This window comes from Leucopleurus acutus (genome assembly GCF_964270905.1).
Source record: "Leucopleurus acutus genome assembly, chromosome: 3".
NCBI lineage: Eukaryota > Metazoa > Chordata > Mammalia > Artiodactyla > Delphinidae > Leucopleurus > Leucopleurus acutus.
The window spans coordinates 22269932-22282687 of NC_139145.1; the positions used below are offsets into that span (position 1 = coordinate 22269932).

Consider the following 12756-nt stretch of genomic DNA (forward strand, 5'->3'; position numbering starts at 1 on the left):
TATGCTCTAGGCATTATATTAAGTGCTTGGTGTAAGTGACTTCATTTTAACATTGAAAACAAGTCTATGAGGATGAAATATTATTAACATCATTTTATAGGCAAGAGTATTGAGGTTCAGGTAATCAGGTAAATTGCCCAAGCTCATATGGTTAGCAAGTGGAAAGCAGAGATTTGAACCAGCACCTACACTCCTAACCATTATGCTATAACCATTATGCTGAAGACATAAGAATTCCAATGGTCTTTCCCCGTAACCCACTCCTGCACTCCAGACTTAAATAGTCCAAGATCAAGAGAGAGCAAGCTTGGAGTTGCCACTCTTCAGTGAGTGTCAATCATTTCAAAACAGTGTGTTTGCTAACAAGATGCAGTTCCTGTGATAATCTTCTCAACCAGCTATCAAGAAACAGGAAGCAAAGATTCAAGTAACAGGATGTTCCTACTTACGAGGAAGGTGGGACAGCACAGTGGACACTGGGCTTAACTGTTCTGGAAAACGTGGTCCCAGTAGGCATACACACTGGTACATTTTCCCCACCTACCAAATACAAAAGAAGTATTTTATTTCCATGTTGCTCTTCAAAGTTCCACCTCATTCGTGCCTGTCATTCATCCTCTGGCCTCTTCCTGTCTCCATTTCTGTACAGAAAGGTGCTGAGTCTCTGCTCTCGGATACGAAAAGGGTGTGTTAGGAGAGGGAGCCATGGTACCTCGATGTCTTTTTCTTTCATCTTAATTCTATTATGCCAACTCCACTGAACTTAATTAGAGTGAATACAGAATTACACAATTACCCTCTGTTCTATTCTTCAGATGTTATATTTTGATAAAATTTACGACATGCTGCTCTCCCCTTGAACACCAGATGAACACTAGAAATGGATGTGTGTTGACATAAAATCTGTTATAATTACAATTAAAGTATAGCTTACATAATGATAGTGTTAACATAAAATTATAGATGTGTAGAGACAACGTGGTCATGCAGTTTTTAGTATAAGTACATGCTTAGACCAATATCTGTTAGCGGAATGAAGATGGAAGAGAATTTTGGTTAAGCCACAAAGGCTGTTTAAGGACTTGCAGATAGCTAAGGGGAACTCAAAGACCAGTAAGATATTTCCCCTGCCATGTTTGCAATTGCAAAGTGAAGGGAAAATGTGAAAGTAAGTACCCCTATGGAAATTACAAGACAAGTACATTTTTTTCCTTGAGTACCTGGGTAAATGCTTAAATTCTAATGTATATCAGTGATGCAAATTTTCAACTGAGTTTGATAAATCATAAAATAATAATTATACATATATGTATATAAAACTGCATGGAACTAGACAGTTCAGAATTACGTCTAATTAAAGAGGTACCCTATGACAACTAACTTAAACCTTACAAAATATGGTTCCAAGTACCCTATCAGAGTGAAAAGCCGGAGACTGAAAGGTTTATTGTAAATGTTTGTAGTCATGGTGTCTTAACTAAAACTACTGTGTCACAAATACTATTAAAATAATTGTGACATTTTATTCACTTTTACTGCAAACAACAAAACAAACTATAGGTATTTTTTCATTTCAGGTAATTATTTTAGCTAACAGTTATTAAATGTTTTGAGAAGACAGAGTGCTAATTGCATTACTTCATTTTATCTTTAAAATAGCGCTTCCATGTAATTATTCTTAATATCTCCATTGTATTAAAGTGTATCTCTAGTTTAGACCTTTCTTCAGAACTGCAGACTTGTGTATCCAACTGTGTACTCAGCATCTCTACTTGGACGTCACGAAAACATCTCAAATCTTATATCTCCAAAACTGGTCTTTAATCCCCCAAACATGCTCTACCCCAAACTTTTTCCATCTTAGGTGACAGTAACCACACCTTTCCAGTTCCCCAGGCCCTAAATCTCGAATTCACCCTTGACCCCCTCTTCCTTTCCATTCTTGCATTCAATCTACCACGAAATGCTGTCACAACCTTCCCAATGTGCCACTTCTGAGAATTACCAGCCACTAGCAGCCTGGTGCAGGCCAACAACATAGACCTCGAGGATCCTGTAGTCACCTCCCGAGATTCTCCCTGACTCCACTCTCTCCCCACATCCTCAAGACCACAGATACAGTTATGCTTTTCAAAAAAGAGACAGTTCATGCCACACCTCGGCTAAAATCCTGCCCCTGGCTGCCTACACTTAGAGTAAAAGACACAATGCATGTGATGGCCTCCCAGGACTTACCCAATCCATCCCATCACATATCCGACCTCCAGCCCTCCTGCTGTCTCTTCCTCCCCACTGACTAAGTCAGCCAGGGTGGCCTCCTTGATATTCCTCCAAGCTGCCCGGCATATTTCTGCCTTAGAGTTTTGGGACCGGTCCCAGGGAGTGGTCACCCCATCATACATTCTGACAACTCCCTCACTTCAAGTCTTTGCTCAAATGTCAACTTATAAAATCCACCCTGACTACCCTATTTAAAAACAGAACCTACCTGTACACTCCTCCAGCACTCCCAACCCAAGCCTCTTCAGTGAGCTTCACATCCTTTTCCTTATCCCGTAGCGCCCATCAACCTGTGGCAAAGCATAGAATTTATTTATAACATCCGTTTCCACACGAGAGTGTAAGGAGGGAGAAAACATGCAAGAAGGAGCACGCAGGCAAAGGCTCTTGTCTAATTTATTCATTGATACGTCCAAGCATAGAGAACAGGAAGATGCTTGATAAATAGTCCTGAAAAAGATACAGATGAGGAAACTAGTAGTAAGCTCAGAAAGTTTAAGTAACTTCCTCAAGGTTTTAGAGCTAGAAGAGGGTCACAGTAGAATTCACACTTGGGGATGTCTAACTTCAAATCTCTTAGCCTCTCTGCTTTTTTTTTTTTCTTTTTTTCTTCTCGGTACGCGGGCCTCTCCCTGTTGCAGCCTCTCCCGTTGCGGAGCACAGGCTCCGGAGGCGCAGGCTCAGCAGCCATGGCTCACGGGCCCAGCCGCTCTGCGGCATGTGGGATCTTCCCGGACCGGGGCACGAACCCGTGTCCCCTGCATCGGCAGGCGGACTCTCAACCACTGCGCCACCAGGGAAGCCCCTCTCTGCTATCTTAAGTCCATGCAATTCAGGATTTGTTTTAATCAGTGCCATGGAAATTCTCACTCCACTGAATAGGATCACTAAAGTGTTCTCTGTCTAGATTTATATATATATTTTCCATTTAAACAAAGGAAACAGAAGAGGGGAATTCATCATGGGTTATTGCGGTAGTTTTACAGCAATGTTAGCAATAATGACATTTAAGTAATAGTGATATTTAATGATAGCATAATAATAATAAAATAATAGCTCTTAAATGTATTGAAGACAAATCGCATGCTAAACTCGGTGCTAAAATATTTCCATGTATATTTTGTGCAAAATCCTTATGAATATCCTATCAGATGAGCTTTATGTGTAACTCCACCAGGAATACTTCTCTTATTCTGCTTTCAAAGATAAGGAAACTGATGAGAAGTGTGGTAACCGTTTGATCAAGATGAGACTGGTAATAAGTTGTGAGTATGAATTTAAATTCAGGTCTAACTCCAGAATTTGATTCTCAATCCATACATGAAAATTCTGATAATTCCTTTGATAAGGGTATGTCCTCTCCTGGAAAACATCCCCCATTATGTCTGCCTGTGCTCATACCTTCAGGACACAGTCAAGTTTGAAACATGATAAAAATGTTTAAATAGTATGCTTTAATAAATGGAAATATCTTCATCTCAACAATAACACAAAAAGGCAGGCTGAGCCCTTTGAAGTGGCTCTCTTCCATCCAGAACAAGAGAAGGAATCAACAGCTGCAGAGTAAAGAAAGCATGAAACCCAGAGATGGAGGATTCTGTAAATGACCAATTACAAGACTATTAAGCCGCACTTTCATAGCAAGAGGCAAAATATTCCATTAAACTGAAAATTCTTCTACCCCTCACTCCAAGGCCCACACAAACATTAATGTTGCATTTATTAGGATGTATTTCCTGTGCTCTATCAACTTGACTTTCAGCAACTGTATTAATACAGTCCTTTCGCTTTGCACATATATCTGAATGATGGATTCCATTACTGGAGTTTTGTAGAAAGAGTGGAGTGAATGCAGTAAAGTTTGGGAAGAGCCATCATAATCCATAATGATGGGCACTGAATCAGGACAAGAAGAAACCTCTCTTCTCACTTATTTGAATGAAAATTCTACTATATATTTATTGCCTCTGTACAGGGCCATGTGTTGAATAATGGAAAACAAGCATCTTTCATTTGGAGGTAGGATTTGTGTGCTCAAGTTTCGATGGGCCTGCAGAATTAATCTTGTTTTAGAAATGAAATAAAATGTAATTTCTTACTGTAAGTAGATGTGGTTAAGCAACTGGCAACTTTGATGTCTTTAAATCACTGCAGTTTCGGGGTAGGCAAATCTATAATTATTTCAAGCACTTCTTTATTGGTGCAACAATTGAGCAGTGTACATAGTGGTCAACAACCTCGGCATTGTCAGACGACTCTAAGTTTGAATCTAGACTTTGCCACTCACCAGCTATGTGACTTTCAGCTATGAGAATCACTTTCTTCAGCTTTACAGTGTGGATTATTATATGCCCTTTGCAGAACTACTGTAAGAACTAAATGTATATGGGCACAGTGGCTCATAGTAAGGGCTCAAATTAGTATTGTGGTCACTACTAGTAGTATTGAAAAGAAATTAGAACTTCTATTCTCATAAAGTGGGATATGTGTCCCTTTATCATTGTAATTTCATATCATTTTACTTTTGACCTTATAATTTAATAGCTTGATCCAAGAAACATTTAGCAGTAAATATAATTGAAAGAAGGTTACTTGTCAAACATGAAATACTGTAGTATCAAGTGTGCTGGCACAATACTCTTCTCAGATAATTAACCTGTAAAAATATGTTATTGTCTTCTTTTTAATTAAGCACATTGAACATATATATTTACTGTGCCAATTGGCGAAAGGTCCATTAATTAATCAGTCTAACTATATGTTGCATAAATGTCTTCTAAACATAATCGTATATGTATTTTATTTGTTGGGAAAATGTGTTTGAGATTGTTCTTTTCTGCCTATTTAAAGTAAAAGAGGGTGAGAAGTAGAGTTAGGCTTAATGTACTTTGTACTCTATTATGCCATGAAAATGCTTCTGTGCCCTGGAGACAACAACAAAAGATTTGCTTTAATGACAAGAATCAAGTATGTTCTAAAGCTTCCAGGTAGGAGGCGTATAGGTTGCAGTTTATATCAGAAGTCTTTGCTCTCTCTCTCAACTGCGTCTAGATGGGAAAGATGTGGTCATAAATGCTTCAAGGTGATACAGTAAATGTTGGAAAGAGGGGGGTAGGAGGCAGAGTTTTGAATATCTCAAACCTGAGCTAGAAGGATTTTACTTAAAGAAAATAGCGGATATGATTTTTCACTTAAGGAATGCCAGTCAGCAAACCTGACATTAATGTAGGAAATTAGCTCTTTTAGCTATGATGCTTTCAAATGCACATGGCTGAAAACAAATTCAAAATACTCAAAGGAAATTTAAAAACAAAAACCAAACAACAACAACCACCTCAACAAACAAGTACTAGAAATTCAGGGATGCAGCCATATTCAGATACAGTTGGAGCTGGACGTTCCAGAGTATCAGCAGGGTTCCAGCTCTCTCTCCATCCCTCAGCCCTGCTTACCTCTGCAAGACTTTATTTTACAGAAAGTCTCTCCTTGTGCTGGATGGTCACTGGGAGTCCCAGAGTCATATCTCCCCAGATTAGAAATTCCAGAGAGAAAAGACAATTCTTCCATTTTGCTCTGAGAGAAAAGTCCTGGAGAGCAGTCTGATAGACTTAGCCGAGGTCAGACGCCTACCCATGAGCCAATCACCTGCTTTACTGGAGTTCAGTCCCTGGGCGACTCATCCCCGGGGCCCGTGAGGAGGCAGGATGGCATTATCTGGCAGTTCTCCAAGAAAAGCCTGCTGTTTTTTTGTAAGATGAAAGGGGAGAGGACATGGAAAATGAAACCTGTATCTGCTTCTGTAAAATCCACAGAATCTTACTCTCTGTCCTGTGTCGATGACCATGCAGTAAGCTGACCCAGGAGGTCATTTTTCCCACAACAGTCTTTATATATATGACTAAGGAACACACTGGTAAAAGAATATGGGAGAAAGTCTGAGTATGACAAGTCAGCTAGACTGATATTAACTAAAAAAGCTGTGTGAAAATATCCTTAAAAAGTTGCCCCCAACTCACTCAAAGTCCAAAGTTGGAGCTGGAAATACAATGTCATGGAGTTTGGATAAGAACAGGTTTTCTCCAAGTTGAACTATGACACAGATTAGAGACTTCTAGAAACTATACTTTTTCAAAGAAAAAACATCACATGAGAAAAATGAGGCCTAGAAAAATTAAATGACTTAAGGTAACATAGCTAATAATTGGCAGGACTGAGACTAGAGTACATACTTTGTGTAACTGGCTATGGTTTGTTTGTTTCTTTCTTTCGTTATCACTTCAAAACGAGACAAACTTAAAGAAAGGAAACACAACCAAAACTCAGTGGTTGGAAAAGAGATGGATGTGAACGCCCACTTGTTTCTTACGTATAAAGTTACCCCTCCCAGTGTTTTGCAGGAGAAAACGCTGGCTCTTCCCAACGTTGGTTATATACACAAAGATTCCAAAGACAAGACAAGTGCTTTGCAAACAAAGTAACTAGAACCAGCTCAGGCTTCCCCGCGCCGGGTCCTACGTTCCACGGTCAGAACCACCAACTGTATCCCCCCGAGGAACAAGGTGATTCAGAAAAGCTGGCGTTTTCAGAGAAGGGAGAAAACTTAGCCGGGAAGAGAGGAGAAAACTTGCTCAGCTTCTTGCTGGGGTCTGAAACGATCCCAACAGAGTCCTTAAACCCCTCAGGTTTCCCCAATCAAGCACCCTCGCCTCCAACCTGGGCCACCCCAGATCTGACTATCAGACGACAGAAGTCTGCGGACGCACGAAGAGCTAACCACCCCACGAGAGGGACCTACGCGCGGCCGCGCCCACTCACCCGCCGCTCCCCGGGAGACGGGAGACGAGCCCGGGGTCCAAGTCCTGGGCGTGGCTGACTCACCCCTCTCCGGGCCCAGCTCCAGCTCACCTCGGCGCGGCCCGCCTGGGCGCCGCCATCTTTACCACGAAGGGGGCCTCGCGCCGGAGGCCCCTGAGAGGGCGCCCTGAGCGGAGCCGGAGCGCCGGGGAGCCCCAGGTCGGCGCCCTACGTCCCCCGCGCGCTCGCGCAGCGTCCACGCGCGACGAGAGTCCCTCACGCAGCCCCCGACCCAGGCTTCCGCGGACCCGGCGCCCCGCGCAGCCCGCACCGCGGCTCAGGCGGCGCCGAGCGCGGCCCGGGCGGAAGAGCGGGCGGGGGGCACGCGCTCGGTAACCTGGCAACGCGGAGCAACCCGGTGTCTCTGGCGAACCCCAGCCCTCCACCGCGAGGAAGCACGGACCCCTGCACCCGCCGTCCAGCCCTCCCCGCCGCTCGGTCGCTCCGCCCGCTGCTGCCCGCTGGCTATGGTCTTTTCAATCCATGATACAACGTCTATATGTAACGAATCTGTTAAACCCTAAATGTTTATGATATTCAAGTAATCCAGTATCTGAATTATTCTTGAAGATAAAACATCCAAAGACTTCTTAATTGTATGGGTATACATACATAAAATACACGTGGAGGTAACTTCAAATATAGTATGTGCCTGTCTCTATTCCTTCCCTCTCCGCTCTTTTAAAAAATGCCCCTTTAAAAATTGCCCACTCACCATCTGTTAGGTAAATTTGCTGAAACACAGTAAATGTGGAGACAGAAATTGTTATAGAGACTATTCCAAATGGCACTGACACCTGTATTTATGAAATGTTTAAAAGGGTAAGTTAGAGTTGTTTTTTTTTAAAAAAAAATCCCACTATAGTAACACCACATCATCCTAGGTGCCCAGTTCTATCCAATTACATAAGATGGAGAGAGAGAGAGAGGAGGAAGAGAAAGAAGAAAGGAAGAAAACCAAGTACTTATGTATAAAATGTTGCTGCCAAAGTTTGAGATTATACTCAAGCATCAATGAACAGAAGGAAAACACTTACAAATTTACAAATGTATTTCATTTATGGTATGAGGGACACAGGTTTACATTTGCAACACGCTCCCACAAGGGTCAAATTGACCACTTTTTTCTATCTAGTTGCTCTTGAGAGAACAAAACAATTGAAACAGATGCCATTCAATTCCAAGTCTATAGCTTAGACCATGTCACTGCACATGAAATATTGTTCATTCAGAGTCAGCACATAGCAAGAGTAATTTATACTCTCAGAGTGTTTGCTCTCAAGTCAATAGCAGAGAAGCCTTGAATAAAAACGTTCCCATTACTTTCCATTGTGATAGATCTTACTTATAGCCCATGAAACAGTGGTCAGAGGAGATTTATTCTTTGGATACCATATTATATAATCTCTCCACTTTAAGCCATCCCCCACTCGGCGATTATTTTTTAAATATGTTACTCGTAGTCAATATTAATTTACATTTAATCTTTCTTAGCATTAGGAGAGTATTATTTTGTACAGGCTCCGAAACAAATCTCCCGAAATTCCTCCCTGATGCTCCCTTCAGGCTGAAAATGCATTGCAGGGTGGCTGCAGTGACTTACTTCTAGTTGGCAGAGCCCTGGCCACACACTAATTTCATTAGCCTCAAACTCCTGGATTTGAAAGATCCACTGAATAGGATTCCTGTCCTCTGACATGTCACTTACTAACCAATTCAGTGTGCATACAGAGGAGACAGAAAGGACTTGCTCAGCTCTGGCCCACCGGCAGGCAGATGAGAATTCCCCGTCAGAGACACTGTTTACATCTGAGCGGTCATTCTTGCCCGGGTCCTCATTTTCAGGAAGGAAGTTCAATCCAGGCTTTGCTGGCAGCTGCAGCATTTGTTACATCCATTACTAGCTCCTTGTTCCTTCCTGCCCCCCAGTGCTTAGCATCCCCCATTTCAGTCACTAAGTCTTCCTTCCCCCAGCCTAGAAGCTTACCTCACCGTAAATTTTTATCTCAAATGATAGGTTTGACACATTCCCCACAGCAACCCACAGGGACTGGGGAAAAGAAAACTCAAATCTCTGGAGAGCTAAGAATTCAACCATTTAGAGGAGTTTCTTTTATCCAGGACAGTCTTCATTGAGCTGAACCCTGCAATCCCAGAGAAGATTCACCTACCTGTTCTTTTCCTCTTTCCCTAAAGTGACTGTGTCTTTGAACAAGGGGTCTGTGTTCCACTATTCTCTCTATTCATTTTGCAGGTTTACAGAGGCTTGGAAACTGGGGGCTGGACTTACATGCCAGGAGCTTCTAAGATCACACGCAAAAATAAGGCTACTGGAAGAGACTGTTGGAATCTCTCTCTGTATATTTGAACATGGGCAGTGGTTAACCAGGATGCTCACACCAAGCTTATATCCAGCTTGCAGCACAAGCCACAAGTTGGTGCATCCCTCCTACTACCAGCCTCTTCTCAATAAATGCAGGTGAAAACTGGGGGCTCTTTTCCCTCAGCTGTTCAATCCAACATGAATAGCTGCAATTTGCAAATTAGAGGAAAATGACAGTGTTTTCTCTGAATGGTTTTGGTCCCAACGCACACTGCTAATGCTGGCATTCAGTTCCTTTCCTTCCCAGCCCAGGGAACGGGGGAACTAAGCATAAGGCAAGCGTTCTCTTTTCTTGCAAGTGCCTCAGATCCACACACCAGAGAAGGAATCAGCTCCCCCTGGAATCTTTTTCAGCAAACACAATCCTTCACCTAGTCTGCAAGCTCTCTCTTGACTTTAAGATTTCACTCTTTTTTCGACAGGCAGGCCCATCTGCAAGCTCCCAAGCTCCAAGTGAAGGCACCAAAATAATTTTTAAAATGTCAAACAGCAAATGTGCCTTCAACCCCCAGAGCTCCAGTAAAAATACTGTGAGTTGCCCCTGTGATTCTCAGGTGACCTCTGGCCTCATCCTCCCTGCAGCGCTGCCTCCTCAGGTTCTCTAGTTTAAGCTCAGAGGTAAAGGAAGTGCTTCTGGGTTTTGCTTCCAACAACCCAGGCTCTTCCTGAAAGCATTACCTCAAAGTGAAGGCTGCCCAGAAGCACTTTTGGCCTTGCAAACATCTAGAGGTGGCATACTCAACAGGTGCTAGGGATGCTCAGAGGCTCAGAGGGGCCATACCAGGCTGCAGCTTTAGACAGGCACCCCTCCTTCTGGCACAAACACAGACTTCATACCCCTGGGTGCTGATGTAGTGACAGCTTGAATCTCACAAGGAGTCCCCTCCAGAAACCCAACATGCTTCAGGAAAGGCACTTGAGAGGGAGCCGACTTTTTAGCTACGGGGAGCATAAGGGTCAGCCAGAACATCTGGAGAAGGGACTAACGGAGCTTGGGTCCTACCAGGCAGGGAGAGAGCTGTGCATTAGGAAAGGATCACTTCAAGACAGAGATGAACAAAAAACTTGGAGATAGGGGTAGAGAAGGAAAAGAGAGGCAGAAATTGAAAGGGAGAACATAAAAACAGACAGACAAAAAAAAAAAAAAAGCAGGGAGAAAGAGACACAAGGAGAGAGACACACAGGAAGAAAGACAGAGAAACAAGAGAACCCATAGTCACGCAGACCCTGAAACTCAATTTCTTCATCCAGAAGCCATCCATCTATACCCAGGGCGGCACAGGAGCCTTGGGGCCGAGGCTGCGGGAGCAGGCGGTGAGAGAGCACTGCAGCACCGCCCACCGCTCAGCGGGCCCGATCCGCCGTCCTCGCATCTTCAGCCGTCCTCGCATTCTTCCGCCGTTGCCCGCCTGCACCCGGAGCTAGAGGACCGCCCGGCCTTGCTCAGCGCACCCTACTGCCTCCCTCCAGGCGCCTTCTTGTCTGGCTCTGAGAATCGTCCTCAAAACCCAGGACTGGGGTTGGGGGCTGCGTTAGAGAGGTCGTGGGAAAGGATGGGCACAGGGTGGGTGCAGACAAAGCGACTGTGTTTCGCAGTTAGCATGAGCTCACCTCCGGGCTCTGAGCTGGCAGGAGTAGAAAGCTGATCGCCCGGCTCCTGCCAGTGGCCGGATCGCAAAGGCAGTTTAGACGGTGCAAACAACTGCCCAGAGCAAATCACCTGGGGGCACGTCTGCGGGTGGCTTCTCCCCGCTTGAGGACAGTCCCCACGCCTTCCGCCCCATGCCCTCGCAGAGACAGGTTACAGGTCGGGAAATCCAACCCGAGCGAAATGGGCAATTCACGTCCAAATGTAGGTGAAGACCTAGCCTTCGGTTTAAGAACTGCCTCCCTAAGCTCTTCTGGAAATTTTCCAAGGGAGCTGCAGCTTGTCGGGCGGCTTGGGGCAGGGAAGCTGGGGAGTTGAGAAATGCCTAGTTTCTAGGCGTCTTCTCATCTTTCATATTCCTTGCGCCTAAGTGGCTCTCACAGGAGCCCGGCACTTTTACAAGCCTGTTTTGGAACCATATTTCACTCGAATGCAAACCCATTTAAATCATCGCCTTGTTTTTCGGAGACTGTTTCTTGTCAATGGGGCCATAAATCCAGAATGTCAAGCCGGATGGAGTGGAGCGCGGACAGGGTAGAGATGGAAGGGAAATGAATCAAGCAGGGAAAGTACCTCCTCGGGTGAGGTGGGAGGGATTCGGCAGGATCTCCAGGGTGGAAATGAGCGAAGGCTGACCAGACCCCGCACCCCTGGAGTCCAAGCCAGCCTTCAGGATAAAGAGCGCGGGGAGCTACGGCGCGCTCTGCCCCGGAGGGAGCGCCCCCCTACCTGGAAAAGCCTCAGGATGTTGGCTACCATGATGGAGACCGAACTCCCCGAAGCCCCAATCACTCCAACTACTTTCTCGGGCTTGACGAAAACCGGAGGCTCGCCGTTGGTGCAGCGCACTTCGGAGGTGTCCTTCTGGATGAGCGCCTGGACGAAAGTGAGCGACTGTTCGAGCGCATAAGTGTCCCTGGAACAAGTGTCCAGGATCCGCGCTCCCAGCGTCACGTTGGGCAGCAGGTTGGGATCGCTGTTGATCATGTCCAGGGCGTAGAGTATCGCTTCCAGCCCGTGGATCCCGTTCTTCCTCTTGATGTCGTCGCAGGGCACTCCGCTGGGACCCTTCGCGTACACCGGGAACAGCCCCCCGAGGGTGACGTCCCCCTCGATCCGAATGGAGTGCGGGGCGTACATCTCATGGCCGCGCGCCGCCGCCGCCGCCAGCGCGCACAGAAGCACCTCCAGCACGCAGCAGGGAAACTTCGCCAGAGTCAGGGCGCGGAGCAGCTTCCCCAGCTGGACCATGCTGCTCCCGCGGTTGCGGTGGTGGCGGCGGCACTCGAGGGGACGGTGGCGGGCTCGCCGGAGTCCTGGCCCCTTGGGGTGAGCTCCTCCGGGGAAGCCCAGGGTCTCCTGCGGGCGAGGAGGGTAGGGGCGCCCGGGGAAGGGCAGCCGGCGAGGGTGGGGGGTCCCGCGGCGCCTGCCATCTTGGGGCGCCGTGCGCTCTTGGGTTCCCCGGCCAGCGCGCCGCGCTCGAGCTCGCGCTCGGTGGCTTGCAGCTCGAGCTCTCCAACAGCCCAGCACTGGGGAGAGAGCGAGCATGGCTATCGCTTTAAATGCGCGTTCGGCTCCCTCTCCTCCTCCG

At 45.9% G+C, this 12756-nt stretch overlaps 1 protein-coding gene across 1 annotated transcript; it reads right to left on the bottom strand.

Moving 5' to 3' along the window:
- Window positions 1–573: 573 nt before the first annotated feature.
- On the bottom strand, window positions 574–12305 carry LOC309958864 (metabotropic glutamate receptor 7-like; the record flags this gene model as incomplete). The annotated part of the gene is made up of 3 exons (XM_082835006.1): window positions 574–664; window positions 2489–2570; window positions 11895–12305. The coding sequence occupies 2 exons, from the start codon at window positions 12303–12305 to the stop codon at window positions 2535–2537; spliced, it is 447 nt and encodes a 148-aa protein (XP_082691132.1). The 3' UTR covers window positions 574–664; window positions 2489–2534.
- Between the last annotated feature and the right edge of the window lie 451 nt (window positions 12306–12756).